This window comes from Lontra canadensis, unplaced genomic scaffold (assembly GCF_010015895.1).
Source record: "Lontra canadensis isolate GAN:19392208 unplaced genomic scaffold, GSC_riverotter_1.0 scaffold44, whole genome shotgun sequence".
NCBI lineage: Eukaryota > Metazoa > Chordata > Mammalia > Carnivora > Mustelidae > Lontra > Lontra canadensis.
In genome coordinates, this window is record NW_022631038.1 from 8,891,729 (window position 1) to 8,916,228 (window position 24,500).

Here is a 24,500-nt window from a genome sequence, read left to right on the forward strand (position 1 = left end):
GGAGACAAACCACAAGAGACTCTTAACTGTAGGAAACAAACTAAGGGTTGCTGGAGGGGAGGTGGATGGGGGGATGGGGGACCTGGGGGATGGGCATTAAAGAGGACACTGGATGTGATGAGCCCTGGGTGTTACATTCAACTGATAAATCAGTAAATTCTACTCCTAAAGCTAGTAATATACTATATAGTAACTAAATTTAATATATTATTATTTTTTTTAAAGATACTAATACCTTAAAGTTAAATGTAATTTTGGGCCACCTGGGTGGCACAGTCAGTTAAGCATCCGCCTCTTGATTTTGGCTCAGGTCACGATCTTTGAATCATGAAACCAAGCCCTGAGTGTGCTCCATGCTGAGGTCCAGAGCCTGTTTAAGATTCTCTTTCCCTCCCTCTGCCCCTCCCCACTATGCATGTACTCTCTGTCTAAAAAAAGAGAGAAAACTAAAGCTAAATGTATTTTAATAGACCATATTAAACCCACATTTTTGTAGGGACTTAACCTGAATAACATCTTTCTGTTCGTTTATGACAAAAGGTAGGCATATGAAGCATATGAGGAGAGATGTTTAAAGAAACAAGAGGGACTGTGATTTGTATTATATTTGTTAACCTTGTATTCAATTTACTTCATTTGTAGAAAAAAATTTTTCTTCAGTAGATTTTTTATTTTTTATTTTTTTTAAAGATTTTACTTACTTATTTGAGAGACTGAGAGCTCAAGCAGGGGGAGCGGAGGGAGAGGGAGAAGCAGGCTCCCCGCCGATCAGGGAGCCTGATGTAGGGCTTAATCCCAGGACCTCGAGATCATGACCTAAACTAAAGGCAGATGCTTAGCCCACTGAGCTACCTAGGTGCCCCTGCCAGTGGATTTTTTTTTTAAAGATTTTATTTATTTATTTGACAGAGAGAAACAGTGAGAGTGTGAGAGGGAGAAGCAGACTCCCCACTGAGCAGGGAGCCCAATATGGGGCTCAGTCCCAAGACCCCGAGCTCACGACCTGAGCTGAAGATGGGTGCTCAGCCCACTGAGCCACCCAGGTGCCCCTGCCAGTGGATTTTTAATATTTTCAGAATTTGATTACTTCTAACAACCTTGTGAATGGTAGCTTTTATTTTACTGTAAATTTGCTTTTATACTGCTTCTACATCAACTCATTTTTCTTGTTACTTAACTCCAGAGTTTTTAAAAGAAACCCCACAATATCATTGTTCTGATTAGACCTGGGCTTTAATCCCTGGCCTGTGATACTGGAAAATCTTCTTAGATAACAGCTAAAATACTTTCCTTGATCTGTCACTTGCTCCTTTATGCCACATGTGAGGTATTACTACACATTGCTTAGAATGTGACATAATTAGAACCCAGAGTCTTATGGGAGTTACAGATCTCTGAGATTTTACTGCTAAGAAGACAGTTTCTTCCATAAACATTTCCTGTTGGTTTGAATGTGTTGATTTTGCTTTTTCATCTACATCTGTCTTGCTGGGGTGTAAAAGTTGGTACTTGTGATTATTTAATGCAATTATGTGGATCTTATTCAAGAGAACATTTATCAAGGTAAGTTAACCTATGTTGACTTTGGAAGTACAAGCACTTTCTTGTGAGTTTGACAGGATACATTGATAACTTTAAATAGCTTTAAAGTAAAATTGAACTATCGCAATGGGTTTGTTGAGTGGCATGGCAATGTATGTCTTGAATTATTTGAGAGAAAGGCAGAATTAGGAATGACCTTTTTTCAAGTTTGCAAAGCTTATTAATATAATTTTCACTGTATTTTTTCATTGATTGTATATTTCATTTTCTTTATTTGCTTTCTGAATAATTGTGAGATAAGTTTATATTTATATGAAGGGATATATGATACGAGGGGATTACGTGAGGGACTGATGTAACTAAAGGTGACTCTGTTGCAAATGAAATTTCATTACTCAGTCCTGAGGTTGCATCACTTAGCAGTTAATTACTGAAGTACAAGAATAGAGGCTAGAGTGGAGTGATGCAATGTACGTAAGGAACAGTGCATTTTGAAAATATGTTTGCCTTTGCAAACTCTGTATTCTTTCCAAATTTAGTGGAGAAAAATCTGACAGTATGAACCATGCCTCTTTTTTAGTTTTTTAGTAACATTTTACAAGTGATAAATTTTATAATAAATTTTGATGTAATTTATTTCTCAGTGTATTTGGCTTTGAAATATGCTTGCATAGTAAAAGTCTTTGTAGAATTTTGTTTTCTTTTTATAAGGTTCTTAGGTATTATTAGGACTACCACTTTCCATTTTATTTTTTCTGAAAAGAATAACATGCTTATGAAACATTTAGATTTTAACCTCTATATTTTATTTTTTTTTATATTTTTTTAAAAGATTTTTATTTATTTGACAGAGAGAGATCACAAGTAGGCAGAGAGGCAGGCAGAGAGAGAGGAGGAAGGAGGCTCCCTGCTGAGCAGAGAGCCTGATGCAGGACTCGATTCCAGGACCCTGAGATCATGACCTGAGCCAAAGGCAGAGGCTTAACCCACTGAGCCACCCAGGCCCCCTAACCTCTGTATTTTAAAACTAGCATTTAAATAGACATAAATCTTCTTAGCATTGCATTATAATTTTCTGGGATAGGATTTCACAGTGTGTTAGTGTGAATGATCATATGAAAGGGAAAAAATAATTCTCATGCGGATCCTTTTATTTGTGGCTGAGGACTCTGAATGGCTTATAGTTCTGTTCTGGCCTATCACAATATTGGCCAAGATGGTACTCTCTAAAGGGATGTACTTTAAACTTATTTTTTAAATTGATAGATTAAGTTGTGGGTACTTTGTTTTCATTGTGTGAGTACAGTTTTGGTCATGGGCTAAAGTTTTATTAGATGTTTGTGGATTGGGTGATTACTTAAAATTCAGTTAATACAACATTAAAACTTTGTAACTTTAAAATTATGTATTATCTTTACTTCAAATGCAAGTTTATTTTCTGTTTGTTTTGTTTTCAAACAGGGCTCTAATTCGGCCACTTCCAAGTCAGCAAATGTTTGAACATGTGCAAAAGAGACATCGTGTATTTTTTGTTTACGTAGGCGGAGAGTCACCTTTGAAGGTTATCAAATGATTTTATTTTTTAAATTCCCAAACACAAATGTATTACATTTAAATGTATTACAATTTAATTTTCAGTATAGCCAAAACTTTGACCCAAAAATTTAAAATTATTTCACTTTTATTGGAAATATTTTATTTCAATCTAAGTGTTTTTCTAATGAAAACACTTGCTTATATGTCCCCTGTTGTGTTTGCCTTCGTGAAACAGAAATGAATAAAAAGATGTTGCTTGCCCTGGTTATTCAGATTTTGTGTTACTTTTTAGCATTTTTGGCTCTTTGAGATTGCAGAGTGCAGTTTGAACGTAAACTTTGAAAATTGTTTATATGTGTGGAAATATGCACGGATCTCTCCTGTAACTGTTGAATTAAAATATATGAATTAAGCTTATTTATTTAGGGGAGTATTAAAGCATTGAGTTATGGTGGTCTTTTACTTTAGAAACAGTTCATTTCATTTGCTGCTTATATTCCATCATCTTTTCACATAAAAACACTTAAGGCATCAAATTGAGATGACAGGGCTGAGGATGATACTACCTGCTCTGAGTGTTTAATGAGGAATGAATTCTGATCTTAATATTTAAAAGTCACCTCTTTTCTATTTGTATCTTCACAGGAGAAATACATAGATGCTGCTTCAGAATTAATTGTATATACATACTTCTTTTCTGCCTCAGAAGAAGTGGTTCCTGAGGTAATGTTTAAAAATGGACTGTAATGATCAATTTCATTTTTTAAATTATTACTTGATTTTATTTATCAGATTTATTTACTCATATGTGTAGAACAATCAACGTGTTAACTCTTTACTACTGGTACTAGATTGTTAATAAGCAAATACCACGGATTCACAGCATTTAGGGACTGTTTATTACACTGATACTTTTTTTCTCTTCAGAGTAATAGCAGTAGTAAGAAATGATAGCCCAGACTGTTAAATTGGTTTATAAGTAATGGAGTGATTAATGTATTTATGTATATTAATGCACAGCTGCTGCTTATCTAATCATGTGCCGTGCCCTGTGTTAAGTCCTGGATTGTTGGTGAGAAGCAAACACATCAGGGTCGTGGGAGGGAAGAGCCCGCGTTCTCGTGGGTAAAGAAAGTGTACTGAGTCTGGGGTTGCAGGCGACAGCCTGAGATAGTCATGTCCAGCAAACAAATATGTGAACAGGACATACCTGCTATGAAAAAAGCAAAGAGCATTGTGATAGTAGGAACATGGGAGTCGGATGGCTGCTTTGGATTGGTTGATCCGGAAATGTCTGTCTGAGAAGAAAATATTTGAACTGGGCCATATATGCTGTGAAGGAGCCTCGCAAAGATCTGTGTCCAGAATAAACTAGAAACAGGGAGTAGATACTACAAATGCCCAGAAGAACACTGCTGGCATATTTGAGAAATAGGTAGTAGGCCGGTGTGCTATAATACAGTGAGAAAGGACATAGATAGGAGATAGGCAGAGAGTAGTGGAGGCCTTGCAGGTCACGGCCATGCATGTGATGGGTTGAAGTTGGTGAAGGACTTTGTCTCATGCTCATTTTAAGGACATTTCTCTGCTGAGAACAGAATGAATTGGATAGAATAGACCCAGAGATCAGCTGAACTCTTGAAGTAATCTGGGGAGTTTAAGCTTGGGGGTTTGTAAAAGAATGGGAGAGAAGTAAAAGCATTGTTGTTTTCTAGAGGTAGAATTGTTTGTGCTCACTGACCTGGAGGAGAAGGGCAGAATCAAGGATGACTCTTAGGTCTTTAGTTTAGCAGCTGGGTCGGTGGTAGTGTCATCTACGACCTTGGATTATTGCAAAAGAAATGAGTTTGGGAATGGAGGACTGATCAAGAGTTTTGAATTGTTCATTTAAATTTGGTTCAACATATTAGTTAGACATCCAAGCAGAAGCATCAAATTCTCAGGTGGATATAGGTGCCTGGCAGTCAGGCTGTATAAACAGTTTCTTAGACATGGATGCAAACTTTTAAGGAAATAAATGGGCCCAGGACCTAAAGACTGCAAAGGATGACATGAGAAGAAAATAGCTGGGGAGTAGGAAAACAAGGTGAGTGAAAAGCCAAGATAAACAAATGTTTTAAAAAGGAGGGTCTATTGTGCAAGATACTTGGAAAGTGATTGAGATGAGTTGAGGAAAATAACTGTGACACTTGTCCACGTGGAGGTTATAGTGGTTTTACGAGAAGGACAGGTACCTCATTGGTGTGATCTGGGAGAATGCAGATAAGAAATTGTAGGTTACAGGTCTGGACTCTTCTCTTCAGAAAAGTCTTCCTGAGAAGGGGACTTGAGAAATTAAAGTTTTCCCTGAGAAGGGGGCCTGAGAAATTAGGCAGTGGCTATGAGCAAACATGAAATAAATCAAGGGAAGCTTTTTCTTTTTAATCGGCGTAAGTTACAGAAAACAAAGCAGTTTTTTTCCCCCCACAAAGGTATGTCATATTACACACTTGATTAATTTTTGTTTAATATTTTTTAATATTTAAATATTTTTAAGACTGTATGTGTCTACTGCTTCTTGCAATATGTTGTATAAATGTTTATCTTATAAATGTGTAATATAGTCTGAAATGATTTTCACTTCCTTGGGAGAACCTGAGACAAATCTGGTCGGCTTAAACTCATTTTTAGGTTTACTTAGTTTTGTCCCAGAAGTTATTTTTTAGTATTTTATGTGTATGCATTTACTTTCGATGGGGAGGAGATGACAGGAAGGAAGAAGAGCTGTATGTGCCATTAGATTCTCAAATCGATGCCTTCAAAGCTTAAGATCTGTGTTCTGGAATGTCTTAAAATACTTACTGTGGTGTAAAGGCCCAGAATGGATGGAATCTAGTTCTCAGCCCAGGCCTAGGAACTTTTAATCCATTCATCTTCAAGCCCAGTGGGCCACGTTTTAGTATTAGACATGAGAATGTACACCGTCCCTTCGTCTTGAAGTTTTCAAGCAATTTACTTGGAGTGCACCAGAGGACATGCTGTGTTCTAGGCCCTGACCCCACATGGCACCCCCCCCCAAGTCCTTGTATAGTGACAGACGTTTTAGATCAAAATTCCAGCACCTAGAACTTCTGCGTGGGTAGGCACACACAGTATCTGCAGTGAGGGCATTCTTGTGGTTATATAATATTATTGACCTCTCAACTAGTTTTCCTTAAACATTCCTGAATTATGCCTGCAAATACCAGTATTTCTCATCTCTCTCTCTCTCTTTTGTTTTTCCCTTGTGTATATGGTTGCAAAAGTCTGCTTAGGGGAATCAGTATTCTTTCAGAGTAGTATGAGGAATTTTACCACCACAGAGAATTTTCAAATAAGGACAAGGCCCATAATTTTATATTTCCCCCATATTTTGAATTTTAATGTTTGATCATGCAAAGCTTCCTTAGCTTTATGTCTAGGATTGATGAAATCCCTAGTAAGCATAATAAAGGGATATAAGGATGACTCAGGGCAGTTTCTGACTTCAGGGTACTTACAGGCGAATGGAGAAAAATGGCTTGTGGACAGATGACTGTTGTCCGTGGTAATGAGTTGAAGGGAATATGAGGAAGGAGGGGGATTCAGAGTATGTGCAAGTCAGTGCTGCAGGCTCCCATCTACAGAGTGAGGTCAAGTGCGGGTATCCTTGAAAGAGGGGGTGCTGGATGCTATAATCTACGTGCAGAGTCCCTCTGTGGATGCGTTGCCGGGAGCAGATGAGCACAGGTGTCCGTGATGACAGAGACTTACCAAAGACCTTCACCACTGCCCTCCAGATAGCTATTTGCATGGTGCTATACCATGTTTTAGTAATTGTGTAAGAAATCATTCTATAGTACCTGAGGTATTCCTTCTCCCTTTTTTGGAATTCCAGGATAGCATCTCTGTTTTGTTTTTTTTTTTTTTTTTAAAGATTTTATTTATTTATTTGACAGAGAGAGATCACAAAGCAGGCAGAGAGGCAGGCAGAGAGAGAGGAGGAAGCAGGCTCCCTGCTGAGCAGAGAGCCCGACGCGGGGCTCGATCCCAGGACCCTGAGATCATGACCTGAGCCGAAGGCAGCGGCTTAACCCACTGAGCCACCCAGGCGCCCCAGCATCTCTGTTTTTATTTTATTGTTAAAGTTATTGTTATTAGTTATTAGATAACTATTTGTCACTGCTTTTCAGTATTATCACACCATGTCCTATTTCTACGTGGTTTACCCAGGGGGATACTGATTACTATAATGTCAGTATTTTGAAATAATGACAGCACAGGTATAAGAGGCAGGTACCCTCTGAAATAATTTCTTTTTATTAGTTGCCATTATAAGTTCCCACTTATAAAGCCAATTTACATCTTAAACCTGCTCTCACATGTGTTAGTGCATCTAGTTTTGCTAGTAACTCTGCAGTGAGGTGGAGACTCGGTGTCCTTGACTTACAGAGGAAGAAGCCAGCTCCCCAGGACAGCAGTGGACTCCCAGGTCACACAGCCCGGGAATGGTGGGGAAGGACTCAGACCTACCAGTGCTGGTTGTTGCCTTAGCCACAGCTCTTTAGCTTCCTCAGAGAGTGTCTTGTCCTGTACTTCCCGGGATATCTTTGGTCTCTTATCAGCTCTAAGAACAATCCACAGTTTTCTCAGTAGCAAATCTCAGTAGCAAACAGGGCACTGTGCCAGGTGTTGCATAGAGATAAAACTGTCGTTAGGTGACTTTGGGATTGACTGTGGGAGTCTTTTTCATTGTTTGTAACAGTTTTGTTGTGGTTTTTTTCTGGTATCTTTCAATCCTTTTGAAATCATAGCTACCAACTAAAAAAATTTTTAATGGTAAGAGTTATTTACACATCTGATTTTTTGCAGTATGTGACATTGAAGGAGATGCCCGCTGTGCTTGTTTTCAAAGATGAAACTTACTTTGTTTACGATGGTAAGTTCCAATGTTTTAACTCATACAAAACATGTTGAAATTAAAATGCTGCCCCTATTAGAGGACTTAGGTGTTGATGAAAGATTTGGTAGGTGCAACTACTTCTTACATTTCCTATTAGTTGAATAACAGATTTTTCTTCCCCTTCCACTTTGGTTTTTCTGTATAGTGTGCTTTCTGGGTTCTGCCTTCAGTGATTTTTTTTTTCTTTTTTTGTCAGGTCATTGGCCTTTTGAGACATGAACTCTATGCATGCATTTCTGTACATTATTTTAAAACATTCAAAATTATTCATATTAAAAAAAAAGATCTAACATTTCAGACTCACAAAAAGGTGAAGAAATAAAACCCCTTCAGTACTGGTGAGGACCCTGGAGGACGTGTTCTTTCCTGCTTTCATCTGTCCCTCCCTGACAGGAGTAACCAACCGTTCACCTGTTATTCAGCATTTCTTCACTGAAGTAAACACTTGCTGTATTTTTAAAATACTTTTGTTATACAAACCTACCTCGTAATAAAGACACTGCTGGAATAGTAAAATCCTATGTATATACCCATCAACCACGTTAGACCGTTACCAAGATCTTAACATACTTGCTTCAACAATGTTTTTCTTCGCTGAAGTATTTTTTATTAAGATTTTATTTATTTATCTGACAGAGAGAGACACAGCAAGAGAGGGAACACAAGCAGGGGGAGTGGGAGAGGGAGAAGCAGGCTTCTTGCTGAGCCAGGGAGCTGCTCGATGTGGGACTCGATCCCAGGACTCCAGGATCATGACCTGAGGCTGAAGGCAGTTGCTCGACCAGCTAAGCCACCCAGGCACCCCAGCTTTCAGATTTCTTGTTCTAGTTCTAGTACGAATTTGTTAACACTCCAGAGAGCCACTTTGTTTACCTTTGGAACAAGCGTGATCATATCTGTGTGGATGTAAATCTGCTCTGTAATCATAGCTAAGAAACCGCCCCTCCTCTTCTCTCCGTGTTTCAAATGTGGCCTCCCGGGAGTGGCCAGGAGGAATAAGAAAAGTACCTTTAGCTATGGGAGAGGCCTTCGTTTTCTGACTTGTAGGTGTTAGTATGTAGAGCCTGCCTGAAGCCTCAGATAACACAGAGACTTTACCTTGAATGCTTATTCTGACATTTAATTGTCAATAAGTTTTGATGCTTTGGGTTAGGGCTCAGGAGGATGGTTTATCTTCTGATGAGTTTCATGTGTATCACTTTGAACAATCTTAAAACGTTGGCTTTTGACCTGAAGTGGAGATTGTGGCCCCAGGACTCAACTCCTAGCTTTATGTTTATTTTCCTAATTTGTAAGTCCAAACCCATAAATACTTTCAGATTTGTGTTATGGCGCTTATTTCATAGGTTTGATAACTTGAAAATGTTTTGTTTAGCAATGCAAGTGACAGAAAAAAACGTATCTTTCACGAAATCATTAAAATCCAGTCTTCAGCCAAACATATTGGTAGGCTTTTATATCAGCTTCTTTTCATGCAGTTATAATAATTGTTCACAGTTACCTAAGCATTATATTTCTAATCGGGACATAGTTTTTCTCTTGATATTACAGATATTTTCTGTCTGCTTAGCAGGGGAATTACTCGATGTTGGAAAAAGGCTAAAGTACTATGGCTTCATATTTGTGTTGTGTTTTACATATGAGAAAGAGTTGTAAACTGAGGTAGAAATGTCAGAAAATAGAAAACAGCAAAGAAATTCTCATAAAAAGTTACTCATATTGCCATCGTTCAAGGATAACTATCAACTCAGGATAACCACTTAGTTAGGAATGTATGCCTTCATTTAATCATGCTGTCAGTTTGACTTTCAAACAAAGTTACAGTCATATTGTAATAATGTTTTACAACCTGCTTTACTACTTAATAATTTTTCAAAAACTATAAATGGTCTTCCTCAATCTGTCCCATAATTATTTAAATTATTTCCTGTTTAGGGTATTTCACTTATTTCCTTTATTTTTATTTCCTTATTTTTTGCTTTTTTTTTAAATGATGCTGTAGTGAAGAATTTCTTTGTCCATTAATGCTTTTGTATGTCTCATTGTTTGCTTAGAATAGATTCCTAAAAATGAAATTTATGAAGTTAAGATTATGATTCCGTGTCAAGACATTTTATACATATTGCCAGATTAGAACATTATAAACATTTAAAACTCTTACTTACATATAACTTACTAGCTTTTTTTATTTTTAAGAGTACGAGGATGGTGATCTGTCATCTTGGATCAACAGGGAGAGGTTTCAGAACTACCTTACTATGGATGGCTTCCTCTTGTATGAACTTGGAGACACTGGTAACAAGCGTATATACAACTCTCCATCACTTTGCAGAATTTTCCTTAATTGATTTCTTAAATCTGATTCTGTAGGAAATGAATTTTAAACTCTCTTTCATAATTTCCTTCCTTTTTAAGACTTGAATGCCAGTTCTTCTTCATGAGAATATAGATTAAAATACTAAAAAAGAAGCAGCATTTGTATGGGGAAAAAGATGAGTTAGTTAGGAAAGATTTACTAGTTAGAACTGATAGCAACAGGAAAAGCAGAGCCTGGATGATAAGGAGATGAGAAGAAATAACGAGGAAGCTGTATTGGGAGCTGATTTTGTAGTAGTTGGAATACACCTCATCACAACCTTTGAAACCTGCTTTTACTTGTGAGGAAAATGTGGGCGCCACGCTGGCGTGGTGCTTAAAGTCACAACATTGAAAATGACAAGCAAAGTAAATATATTTATAGATACAAAAATGAAAGCTGTAAGAAGCTGTGAATGGAGGGTCTCAAGTAGATGCAAACTGCCACGGTTCTAAGAAGTTATCATGGAAAGTTTTAGGAGAAAGTGTTTTGTAAATTTTTAATGAATTAGAGAAATCGTGAATATTATTGCCACATTTGTTTTCATTCACAACTTCATGATAAGGGGGATTGAAGTACAGTTTTAGATTTAATAAAACGGGAAAATTGTACTCAAGGTTCAGCTTTTTATATGAGAAGTAGTGTGCGTAGCTTTTCCTCTTCGTGATTTCCTGCTTTTGAGTCTGATTAAAAATACAATTTAGAAATGTTCTAATAGGTTCTCATGGTGTTTTCAAACTCTTCGGTTATTTGCTCTGGCTCCTGAGCCTGCTTATTCATGTTCTGTGTCTGGTGACGTTTCCTTCTTTGTTTATCTTCGCAGAGTGATGCGTGTGTTAGCTCAGCACTAGACGTTGCTGTGGATGCTGTCAGAGATTGTGGGTTTACTTTTGGATTCTTTCAGACTTACGGGAAGGGAAAAGGGAAACAATGTAGGGAATACAGTAGTTTTGCTCTCAGTTCAGTAATCATAGGAGACGGCATGACCTTGAGGTAATTAAAAGCGGCAGCTCGGGCTCTATGCAGATAGTGTCTTCTCCCAGATGCGTTTGGAAAGAAGTTGGCTATGGAATGTTCTTTTTTTGTATCCAACCTCATTGCCCTTGTTTGGTTGTGCGGCTGCGGCTCTGCTCCTGCCCACTGTCCCACCTGGCCCCTCCCCACACAAGCACAGACGTCCAGGCGCTCGGTTCGGTGGTTTCGGACAGGCTTGTCTTTCTTGGAAGTCCTGGCAACCGCGGTCCCTACATCTTCTGACGGCGCCTCAGTCCCCGTCTCCTCTCAGTCTGCTCGTTCCTCACTCTCCCTTCTCCAGCCACACTGACGTCTCTTAGGCCGTGCACCTTGCATCAGCGCATCTTTGTACCTGGAAGTGTACAGTTAATTTATGCTCATCGTCAGACTCAGACCGAGTATCGCTTTCTCAGCAAGTCTTCTAGGCATGCGCTCGAACTGCCGACGCTCACCAGTCTCTTTCCGAACACCTTCACGGCTCTCCTCCTTGTTAACCATACACTTTTGCTGTGTTGTAAATGATCTTTGGATGTGTCTGTTGTTTTCCCTGCTATACTGTGCTTCCCACTAGTTCAGAGCCGCGTCTGTGTGCGCGTCACTCCCTGGGGCCGGCCCTCAGCTAGTGAATGGTGCTTCGCAGGTGTCTCCCGGCCAGCTTAGAATGGGGCCCGCACGCTCCGCTGCGGCGTCTGGTCTTCTGACGCCAGTACCAGTGCTCTGGTCACTGTGTCCGCTGGCGCTAGAGGATGTTCCAGACAAGTGTGATTTATGTTGTGTTGAGGGTTAAATTTGAGTCAGTTTCGTTTTGTGTATTAGTACCGGCAAGTAGTGACGTGACCCATGGTACTGGAGGGAATAGCATCTAAAAATCCTTCTCTTGTTATATGTCATTCTTTTAGAGTTACAGTAATAATAAATTCCTTTTATCAATTAATAATACATTTCTTTTATTTCTTAATGTCTTAGATTTTGACAAAGTACTCATTTTAGTCAGTTTGTGGGTACTGTGAAAACAGTACAATTTAGTAAACTGTTAAATATTTACTATTATTTACATTTGGGGGATGGGAGGCGGGAGGGAACCTCTCACTTCCAGTTGACTGATTCATTGATTCATTCTGCTGTGCGTAACGTGTAGCATAATCGGAATTAAATTCTAGAAACTATTTACTAATTCCCAGTTCACAGCTACAATGATAACTGAAAAGTTTGTATGATGAGGGCTATTCAATTTAGATATGTCATTCTTAATTTCAGGAAAGCTTGTGGCTATTGCAGTTATTGATGAGAAAAATACATCAATTGAACATACCAGGTATAGTGTCTTGAAATAGTTTTAAGCTTCACATACCATCTAACTCAGACTTTACGTGGCGTAAGATAAAATTGATACAGTATCTTACTTTCCCCACAGTATTAGATAAGGCAGCAGATATTGTAATTGAAAAATGATAATATATTTTTGAAGTGAAGAGATGAAATATTCATGTATTCTTTCACAGATTAAAGTCAATAATTCAGGAAGTTGCTAGAGATTACAGAGACCAATTCCACAGGTAGGTGCTTGTGTTCAAGAAGATTATTTTTGTTCAACTATATTTTGTAGTATAGTACAGCAAAAGTGGAACTGTTTTATACTTTAAATCAAGATACTGAAATGAATTACAGTGTGTTGTATTTCAGTATGAATTGTTTGGACTTGCTCTGTCATACAAGTGAAAAAAAACTTTATAACTTGTATCATACTTGCTTCTTGATGGGATCTGGGATACATTTGTTGTTGGGAAATATGTGTAAGTACTCATTCATTTGAGATAAAGTTAAGTGAACAATCACAAGTTAGATATAGACAGATGATGATTATAACAGGAACTCAGACAGTAACCGAACATGAAAAATAGGTGATCTTGTTGCTTTGTGCCAAATCATTCTGTTTGTTGCTGCCATAACATACAGCCTATAAATTTGTTATATTATTTAATTATTTCCTTTTTATTCAGAGCCTCTAATGATTTATCAGTGATCTATATTTATATTTCTCCTGTTACATAGTAGGAGCATCTTCTTATAAGTCCTTTGGTAAACGAATTGGGTTATTTTTCTTAAATATATTTTAGTTAGAAATGCTAATATTGACCTACATTTTAAATATATGGAGTAGAGTAGAAATATCTTAAATTTATTTACTCGTACTCATATGTATTTTATCTCAGAAGCCATTAGAAGGCATACTCTTTTCTGCATTTATGTATGTTAAGTGTTTACATGCTCCAGCCCTCACGTTCAGTTCTTTGTACACATTTACCTCGTTTTGTACCTAATATTGCTCTCTCTCTTTTTCTTTTGGTTATTGTTGTTGGTTAGGGATTTTCAATTTGGCCATATGGATGGAAATGACTATATAAATACCTTGCTGATGGAGTAAGTAAAGTTCTAAATGACTGAGTGATTTTGCTCTCAATTTTGTCAGTTTTAAAATTTATGTTTCTGAGACAGTTTGAAAAGCGTTACTAGCTGGGGGAAAAAGTGAACTTTTCATCTGTGCTGATGCAGATATTCTCCAAGTATTGTACCTTAGTTTTTAAATCTAAATTGGAAACTCACTGAACTTTAGTATTGCTCTGTATTAAAAATGTATCTCTCAATTCCATGTTAAAAATTTATTTCTAAATTCCATGTATTTTGGAAAGAAGACAGCATTCCAAAATTAAAAATCTTGTAGATTCTGTTTAACGCACACCTTACCTTAAGTTCAGTTTCCGTGAGTAAAGGTAATTTAAGTAGGAAGTTTTTACATTTAAGAATTGGCTGCTATATTAGAAGAATTTATTTTAACAGAGTAAAAATAACGTTACAGAGAAAATACACAATTCTAAAATAATTCCATCAGTTATGTTTATGACATAAAAATCTCATTTGCCACTTCAAAAAGTTGTTATTAGAAAACATCATACTTAGAGTAAATTAATTTCAGATAAGAAGCTACTCTATGCAGTAGACATCTAGTATTTACTGTATGTCACACACTGTGTTTGGTACTCTTGATCCAGAAAATGAGTAGAGTCCCTGTCTCCAAATGTTCATAGTCTGATGGGTAAGATAACATAGTATTTGCAAACCTGTACGAAAAGGTCTTTATAGTACAGGGTTCTAGAAATGTACAGGCTCCAACCCACACCCCATTACACACAAAGGCAGAAGGGATCAGAAAATGCTTGTCAGAGGAGGCAGTAATGAAGTTACATGGAAGAAGAATGCGGAGACATTATTTCAGACAGGGCATCAGAGCACACACAAGAGGTGGTAGGAGAATGGAGCTCTGGAGGGTGTGGACCTGAAAACCAGTCCCTGAAGTGAAGATGAGGAAAGCTCACTGGAGACAAGTGACCTTGTCCATCCGGCAGTGTCGAGGTTCCAGTTCAGGTTTAACATGATACTGTGTTTTGGTATTCTCCAGCTTTGCTCAGTAGCAAAGGGGTAGCAGTTGCCTTCATTCATGTTTCAGTGTATTACTCCATTTTACAAGTAAGAACACTGGGGAAATAAAGATGAAACTCACAACCCAAAATAACATTCAGAATTTTTAGTTGAAAGCCTAAAGTTATAAATTAGTGTTACTTTTATTCATTTTTATTTATTATCCCTCTTATTCCAATGAGAATGTGAGACTTTTTACTAGTGATATAAAGTACCAGATATAATATACAATGAAGAAATCAAGACAAAGGAAAATAAAGTAAAGGAGCTATATCATTTTAGGTATTCATCATTTATAGGTAATTACTAAAGTTACTTGAAAATTTTGGCCCTGAATTTTTAATACTCAAAACAAAGTAGAAAAACATTATTTATACATTTCCCATAGCCTATAAAATAACTTTGGGTTATAAGGAGTATGGCAGACCTTGTAGAAAGCTAAGAGAAATTGTTATGCTATAGAAACTCACAGAAGGGGACACTCTATAGTAGAAATATGTTTTTGATAGGGATTTTTACAGTATATATAGTAGGGACTTTGACAGAACCATTTCCTATAATGTTCTTCAAGGCAAGCCAATATTCAATAAATTGTTTGTAAGAGGCTAAAGCAATTTGGGTCCAATAAGCAATTCCTTGATTCAGGGTAATATTCAGAATGTGTACAGATGGGTGGATATTCCTTCATGAGTATGATTATTAATGTGAGTTGTGAGATAGCAGAAATTTTGGGCTACAGTTGTGTTCCGAGAACAATAATCTCTACCTATGCAATCTTGTTGCATTGTGTTGTTTTTTTATTCATATCTTGTTTTTTTTCCTTTTTCAAAAGAAGAGGAAGCACGTGATGATGGTTATGTGATAATAATTGAAAGTCCTTATTGAGCACTTAGTTCTGTGACTGGCACTATAGTGAGTGGTTCAATAGGTGTTTTTTAAGTTTTACAATAACTCAGTGAGGTGTAAGTACTATTATTATTTCCATTTTATATAGATGAGGAAATTGAAATTTAGAAGAAACTCAAGGAAGTTAAATAATATGCCAAAGGAGGCCCAACAAGTAAGTTAAAGAGATCCAGTTCTCAAGTCCACATCTCATTCACTCCAAAGCTCTTCTGTGACATTAATATTGTCAGAGAAATTAGTGGAGTTTAATAAGTATGGATGCCCCAGTATTATTATTATTATTTTTAAAGATTTTATTTATTTGACAGAATAGACAGAGATCACAAATAGGCAGAGAGGCAGGCAGAGAGAGAGGAGGAAGCAGGCTCCCTGCTGAGCAGAGAGCCCGATGCGGGGCTCGATCCCAGGACCCTGAGATCATGACCTGAGCCGAAGGCAGAGGCTTTAACCCACTGAGCCTCCCAGGCGCCCCTACCCAAGTATTTTTAACTTAGGACAAATACATGATACCGTGTAAGATAGTTATACAACAGCACTGACTATGTTTTACATTGTCTCAAAATAAGTAGGGTATGGTCAGACTCTAAATCTGTTAAATTGTTTTGTTTGGGGTTTTTGTGAATGTAATTAAGAGGGAATAGGATGAAATGATGTTCAAATCAAATCGAATTATTCAAATTGAATTATTTCACAACACATAGTTTCTAGTTCCACTGTGTATTTAACTTTTTTTTAATAATATATGTTTTCATAGACTAAGTTCTGATCCATTCTGTTAGAATAGAACTTTCTGCTACTTATGCATTATTACAACTAATAACTAAACTGCTATAAATCAGAAAGTTGTCTTATGTATATTTTATGAAGCGAGAGTGAAGCTAAGATTTTTTTTTATTTTAATTCTGCGGTCAGCTATGGCCTGATGATAGCAGGTGATCTGCTGGCCTGATACCCAGCGACTTCAAGCTATGGTATGTGCTCTCTCTCACGTACCTGGGCTTGGCTGATGGTGACTGGGCACAGACACAGGTGGCTCCAAACTGCCACTGAGGTTCTGAGGTTCAGGTCTGCACAGTCTTGCATGTCCTGACCCTGGCAGGCTATTTCCTGGGGGGTGGGGGGGCGCGGGGCGGAGTCGTGCGGCCATCACGGGAACTCAGGAAGACAAGCCTGTCCATGCACACACTCTTCAAGCCTCTGTTAACCTGCCCCTTGGCCAAGTCACGTGGCTGAGCCCAACATCAGGGTCCCATGAGCGTGTTTTGCCTAACTGGGAAAAGGGGATTGTGTGGTGAGGGTAGAGAATCAGAGCCACGTTACTTGTGTGGCGATTATACTGCAGTGTGAATTGCTTCTACTGTAAAGTTTTGTACTTTCGCATAATTTTCATAGAGACATACCAATAACCACAAACCCACGTGCAGATGACATACAGAATCAAGCACCTTCCTCCTTTTATGATTATGCAACAACCTATCCTTGAAAGGAGAAAAATGATTTCAATGAAATGGCACTGAAGTATTTTCTAGTACTACTAGTAACATTTTCTTTTAGTAACATTTTCTAGTAACATTTTCTTTTTGCAAACTGATGTTTGTGAATCCGGGAAGCACTTCCTGAGGCTGGGGCAGAATACGTAGGGGGATAGTAGTTCAGAGAATTTGGAAGAGTATTTACTGAACACAGGGTAATGTGCTGAATATCTAACTTGCGTTTTCTCACATAATTTTTACAACCCTCCCACTACTCACCTCTACCCATTGATACGTGAAAAGCATTAGGCTTAGAAAAATGGATTGTGCATAATAAGTTTTAGCTTAATCACAAATACTCAACTGTCCGATATCATATATTGGAATGTTTCCTTTCACTTTTTTTTTTTTTTCCCTAAGAAAACAAGTGGGAGGGTGGGAGGAGGGGCAAAGGGAGAAAATCTCAAGCAGTGTCACCTCTGAGGGTGGTGCCAGTCCAGGGCTCGGTCTTAACCACCCTGAGATCAAGACCTAAGCTGAATTCGAGAGTCAAATGCTTAACCGGCTGAGCCACCCAGATGCCCTAAAATGTTTTCCATAATTTAGCTATTTTTTTTAAATGCACAATTTGAAATTTTCTTCTTTTAAGCATAGGGAGGCAAAGCTATTCAGCTTCCTTCTTTTGTGATTATAGTTACTTAGACATGATATAAATGAATATCAGAATATTTGTTATCTCTGTGTTTAATGTGTATTTTGGTTTCTTTGTTTTTCTGTTTTCAGTGAATTGAAAGTCCCAACTGTGGTTGTACTGAATACTTCAAACCAACAATACTTTTTACTAGACAGACAGATCAAAAATGCTGAGGACATGGTGCAGTTCATTAATAACATCTTGGACGGCACAGTAGAGGTGAGTCCTTTGCTCCCAATTCAAAGGGACTTCCTGAAAGGAGGACGTCAAGGAGAAACAAGCTCTCTTCTCTTCCTCTGATTCTGAAAGGAAGAGTCATCCCCTGGGGTGAGGGGCAGTCCTCCCCACCTGGCTTCTCACATCACAGAGCCACATTCTCAGACACATAGAAGGTTCTTCTGTGGAAGAAGCTTGCTCATGGGTGGAAATGCCTCTTTTACGGTTGTGTGGAAGACGCTTTTGGTTGTAACAGTGAGTGGGAGGTGCTCTTGCCATTTGGAGTTGGACCGTGGACACTGAGAGGTCTGCAGGGTTCAGAGCTATCCCAGTATTAAACCTTCCTGGCCCTTAACCTTTCTGGGTTCAAGAGGCTAATTGGATTAAGTTACTCAGATTGCTTCTCCAAGAAAACCTGTGAATAAGACTGAAATGTGCTGAGAATCAGAGCCTCCGTGGAGAGTTCCAAATCCAATCATATAAAATATTTCTCAGAAATAATGAATGGAGAAAGGATAAATACCTACCATTTATATCAATGTGGATGGAACTGGAAGGTTTAATGTTCAGTGAAATAAGGCAGAGAAAGACAATTACCATATGGTTTCACTCATATGTGGAACCTAAGAAATAGTGCAGAGGACCACAGGGCAAGGGAGGGAAAACTGAATGGGAAGAAATCAGAGGGAGACAAACCATGAGACAGTCTTGACTCCCGGAAACAAACAGGGTTACAGAAGGCGGGGAGGGGGTGATGGGGTAAGTGGTGGATGGGCATTAAGGAGAGCACGTGATGAGATGACCACTGGGTGTTATATGTGACTAATGAATTATTGAACATTACATCCATAACTAGTCATATACTATCTGTTGGCTAATTGAATTTAAAAAAGAAATCTGAACGGACAGTTTGAATTTTCCATTATTTCTATAAATCTTACTGCAGTGTCATTCAGACTGTGGGTTGCAGTCCACATTACAGGGCCATGAAGTTACTTCAGCACACTGACCAGCAAGCATCTTATTTCAACAGACTAGAATAAAATAGAAAAAATATGTGACTTCTAGGCTCTTATTAAAGTTTTGTTCAGGCTTTACAAACTTTATTTGAAAGTTGACTCACAGGATAACAAGCATTTTTTTTGGGGGGGGAACAATCGCTGAGTGGGCATTTCATATTTGTGAAAATAATACTTGTTGAAATGAAACTCACCTCTATGTGGGAGAAGTCCTCTAGTATAAGTTAGTGAAATCCAATTCAAACTGTTTGATAACAAAGACAGCCTCACATAGTTTGGAAATTTGAGTTATGAGCCAGACTTCAGGGATGGCCAAATGCAGAGATTTGATCGATTTTCATCAGGAATTTTTCTCTGCCTTTCAGCACTTTTGGATGAGGTGGGTGTGGGGCGTGGGGGCTTCATTCTTAGGGAGACACAATAGCAAAGATACCTGTAGCAACCTCAGTTTAACAGCTCACCTGAACCCTGGCAGTGAGGCAGGCCTGGGCTGCTGGGTCAGCGTCAGCCAGGCTGCCTGGAGCGTGACGGGGAGACTGATTCAGAAGAGCATCACAGTGTGTTCCCACAAGAAAGCAGATGAAGCTGAGGCAGGAAAAAAAAAAAAAAAAAAGTAAAGTACTGCATAGCTCTTGCGAGTGCTTTTTGTAATCTCATAGGGTCAACCCTTGACCTGCAGTTATAACATTAGAGAACAGAAAAATGAAGTCATGGTACTTAAATAACAATTTAATTGTTGTTTTTTTTTTGTTTTTTCCTGTTAAACTTAAGGCCCAAGGAGGTGACAGCATTTTGCAGAGACTGAAAAGAATAGTATTTGATGCCAAATCTACTATTGTGGTGAGTTGTGACAGTCTGCTTAGTGTCACTGATAATTGAGAATAGGTAGGTGTATAATTGCTTTATGTCTAATGAAGGCAAAATCTGAAATTTTAAAGGATTACATAAAAGTGCATCTTTAATTTAAAAGATAAGAACTAGTCTGTAGTTATATTAAGAAAATATATTCTTCAGGTGGAAATTAAGTTTCTCTAATGACTCATTTCTGTGTGATTGGTGAGTTAACTGGCATTCAGAATCGTTACCTCGGTGACATGGCTTCAGAGTGTTTTCCAGACTCTCTTCTCTTTCTGCCCTTTTCAGTCGCTAGATCTGAATCCGCTTCAACTCTCAGTCAGCTTCACAGCACAGGCATTCCTAAATTTGTTTGAGCTTTAGACAACTTTCGTTCTACTTCTCTTCTTGAGCTACTGATTCCATGGATGTTTCGTTAAGGCCAAAAGCAGTCATCAAAGTAGGAATCCTCCGGATCGGCTCTCACGACACTGTACCTCGCGCTGCTCTAACTTCCACATGGTTTCTTCACTTGCTGTTACCCCGCCTCCCGTTCATTCATGTACCACTACACAATGAAGACGACGAAAATAGTCCACTGTGATCACTGTCCTTCCCTTTTCCAGTGACACATGTGAGAACACTCTCTCCATCTCACATGGTCTCATTATTTGTTGACTGTTGCGGAAGCGTCCCTGGAGCTTCTCGCTAGTGCTCACACCGCCTCATTCTTACTGATGCTCAGATTTCTGCCTCAGAACACCCATATTCTGGGAAGTCTTCTTCTGTTACCTCAGTCCAGAGTGACCTTGCCATCCTCTGAGTGTGCCTGTGTAGCCTCGAGTTACAGTCATAAGCTATAGAGGACAGTAGAGTTGAAAAACCTGTACAGCAAAATTCCTTTCACTTTTCTGAGAACTAAGGAGATTGTGTATAAACTGAGGGAGATTATTAAGTTAACGTGACTTTACTGCTAACCAGCAAGTAAATATTTAAAATGTCATGTGGAGAAATGGGTATATACCATCTTTATGGTAAATGACCAGCCTTCTCAATGGGCAGATTCCTGGAGTCCAGGATACAGCTCCAGAGCTGTTGGCACATAGTTGCCAGAGATCTTTGTGGCTAATAGATTCATGTGAGCTTATAAAATATTCGGTGCCTTTTGCTGCTGCAGGTACCTGGTTACACACACACACACACACACACACACACGTGTAAAATTTCTGCCTCTTACATTGTCTTTAACATGTAGTGCTGAAGAAATATTGACATTGATTCATTAGAACTAAGAGCAAGTTGAGTGGTAGCAAGAAGAGGAAATTTGCAGAGGTTTTAAAATTGTTCATGTATTTTATCCCGGAAGACATAGGAGGAGAACTGAGTTGTGATTATCTTCCCACAGTCTATCTTCAAGAGCTCTCCGCTTATGGGCTGCTTTCTCTTTGGCCTTCCGCTGGGTGTCATCAGTATCATGTGCTACGGCATCTACACAGCTGACACAGACGGAGGCTACATCGAAGAGCGATACGAAGTGTCCAGAAGTGAAAGTGAAAGCCAAGAACCAACAGAAGAAAGCAAAGAACAGGAGCCAAGGAGCGGAGATGCCCTAGTGCCTACAGTGCAAGGACCCAAAGATGTATTAGAGAAGAAGAAAGATTGAGACTTTGCTAGTATAGAATATTTGATAGGATTTCAAATTATTAAAGAGCCTATTTATTGAATTTAGACATTTAACCATGATCTTTACAAAAGAGAATATGTTATTTGTATTTTGCTAATATCCACTTGCATGGGTTAAAGTAGTCCTTCATAAGCAGGGAAATGTTTGGAGCAAAGAGAGGATATGTTTGTCCTGAAAAAAAATCCAGACGCCCCATCAGAATTCACCTTCTAGATGTTATAGCAGATCAGTTCTTTTGCATGTTTCTCTATCTGAATATTCTGTGACACAATTAAGATTCTTGGGCAGAATATTTAAATTGGTCAGTCAGGTAGAAGATACATGTTGGATAAAGAAAAGCAATACCTTCACCCCGCACCATTCATTCTCCTCGTGTTTTAGATAAGATTTACATGGGCAAAATTAAATCTTTAAAATTTAGGCACTTTAAGGAGAACAAACAACTTTTTCCATGGATGAAATTAAGATTATGACTTAAAAGTAATTTGGTTTTATATAGCATAGCAATTTTATTTTTAGTTACTACTTTAACGGAGAGGAAATGTTCCTTTTTAACTTTATACTCAAGTTACATTATGAAAATTTCATATAGATCTGTACAGTGGGAAAAATAGTCTTATGTCTGATCTTTGCAAAATGAGTGAATTTGATTGGAACACTGATTTTAAACCACGCCCTGGGACATGCTTAGCAGGTGTTTCAGTGGTTGCTGTAGGAAGGGGAGGGTCTCTGTTTTATATTGGAGTTTCTTGTAAAAATTCTCTCTGAGAAAAAGCTCCTACTACTTTTTAAAAAGTAATATATATCAGACTTTTTGTTTATGTTGACTTTGTGGTAATTTATGATATGTGTGTATCTGTGTGTATATACACACACGCGCACAATATATTTACGTAAACATAGATAAAATTTATTGACATATGTCTATTATGTAATATTATGGGCATGTGTATGTTCATAATGAGTAATGAGTGACATAATCAGCCTGTCAACAAATTTATGACAACCCAGTGACTTAAGAGATCTGCCAGTTACCTTCTCTGTCCTGTCAGTTCTGACTCCCACTTCAGCCAGTGACCTCTCTTCTCTATAAGGATTTAACACAGCAGTTCTATCCTGAATAATGGATAAAAATTGGCATTGTTTTAAGCAACATTATGGTGTGTTTATTACGGATTATTTTTTAAGCCCTTCATTTGAGCTAAGTTTAGGATTTTTACTAGGTGACCGTTGTTTGGGTGATGATTAGAATGGTTTTTATTAAAGACTGAAATGGTTAATCACTTTAAAAATATGCAACTCATGGTCCTGATCCAGAAGGTGCTTGGACTTCGGTCCTCAAGGCAGCTGCTGGTTGTCTCTGATGCCACGCCAGTCACAGCTGACCTGAAACTGGTATCTGAGTACTGAGAAGTTACTAGCAATTGTTTTGTTGTACCCATGTGCTCTTGTAGCATATCATAATCAAATGCCATTAATTTAACAAGTAGATTCCTCTCCAGAGAGTAATGAGGGGTTCTTTCGGAGAATAAATGCTAATGTTCCCAGTGGTCAGGCTTGTTTTGCAGCAGTGAAAAAAACTTCGGTGAGTACAGTGCCTCACTGGAGTCTAATCCAGTTAAGGAAGGTAAAGCCAGTCTCCACCAGGGACAGTAGAAAATTACAGAAAATGTCACGGTTTTCTTTTTCATGTTTATCATTATCAGATGTCCATTGTCTGCACATCTTTGGCCTTTGTCAGGCATCACTTACAGATGAAAGACATCAGTAGAGAAAGAAAAAAAAGTGAAAGCTCAGCATGTCTCAAACGGAAGTCCAGCCACCTTGGTGTTCTGAGAGTTGCCTGTCAGTGAGTTAACGTCTTAGTTCTCTGTTACCTTTTTCACAGCTATGTTGCCCCAAATTCTGTTCGTGTTTCCAAAGTGTGTCTGTTAGGAAACAAAATGTGTACATGGTTTGTAAATGCACAATTTTCTTTCTTTTTGCATTAGAATTTTGCTTTTTATTTGTTTCTACTTTAGATATTATCAGACTTCTCACAACACAAATTTAAAAGTTTTGTTCACTAGTAGGCCTTTGCCTTTAATTTGGTATCTGCACTTAACTAGGAATGCAATTTTAAAGGAAATATTACTCCCAAATAAAGTTAATTTCTTAATGAATCTAGTAGTAGAATATAGATATCCTGTGATATCTAGATATCAGTGGTGAGTCATCTTACATTAATGAGAATATCCTTGAGTAAGTTGGAGTTTTGCCTTTTCTTTCAGTTGCAATAAAATTCTATTTCTAAATCCTAAAAATTCAGAATCCTAGATGGCTTGCTGTTGCTGAAGCTAGTGCTCAGACAATATTATATGTAGGAGAAAGAAAGTATGTGTGTTTATCAAGCTTTGCATCCCATTATAGCTTGCAACCTTTTTTGTTTTCTTCATCATACACATTAATATTTCTCTACTTTATCTGAAACTTATTTGAGGTGTATTAGACCTGAAGTTGTACTTTCTTCCTCTCCCCTAGTGCTTCCCGGGTATCTGACTTAGAAATAGCACTAAGAGCCAAATGTCTAGAGGTTGATGGAAACTATGTGAGTAGTTAAACAACTATATTATTTTTGTATAGTGGATTTTTGTTGATGTTATTTGTGTTTTGCTTCAGGGGCTTTTTTGGTTTGGGTTTGCCAAAAAGCAATTTACATATTTTCATCATTGTTTCATGAGGTATGGAGGTAGGACAGGGAAAACTACTTAGCTATTCTTATTATGCAGACATTGTTCAAATAAACCAGTG

General features: G+C 38.0%; 1 protein-coding gene across 2 annotated transcripts in view; it reads left to right on the forward strand.

Annotated features, from left to right (window-relative positions):
* The window catches only part of TMX3 (thioredoxin related transmembrane protein 3), a 42,581-nt gene extending 18,917 nt beyond the window's left edge, over positions 1–23,664 (forward strand). For both annotated transcript variants that reach the window (XM_032872258.1, XM_032872259.1), the window contains 10 exons: positions 3,004–3,103; positions 3,724–3,801; positions 7,948–8,014; positions 10,235–10,333; positions 12,666–12,723; positions 12,911–12,964; positions 13,773–13,829; positions 18,047–18,176; positions 19,964–20,032; positions 21,432–23,664. In XM_032872258.1, the coding sequence (XP_032728149.1) occupies positions 3,004–3,103; positions 3,724–3,801; positions 7,948–8,014; positions 10,235–10,333; positions 12,666–12,723; positions 12,911–12,964; positions 13,773–13,829; positions 18,047–18,176; positions 19,964–20,032; positions 21,432–21,689 (970 nt within the window). In that variant the 3' untranslated portion in view covers positions 21,690–23,664. The remainder of the gene's footprint in view (positions 1–3,003; positions 3,104–3,723; positions 3,802–7,947; positions 8,015–10,234; positions 10,334–12,665; positions 12,724–12,910; positions 12,965–13,772; positions 13,830–18,046; positions 18,177–19,963; positions 20,033–21,431) is intronic.
* The last annotated feature ends 836 nt before the right edge of the window (positions 23,665–24,500 follow it).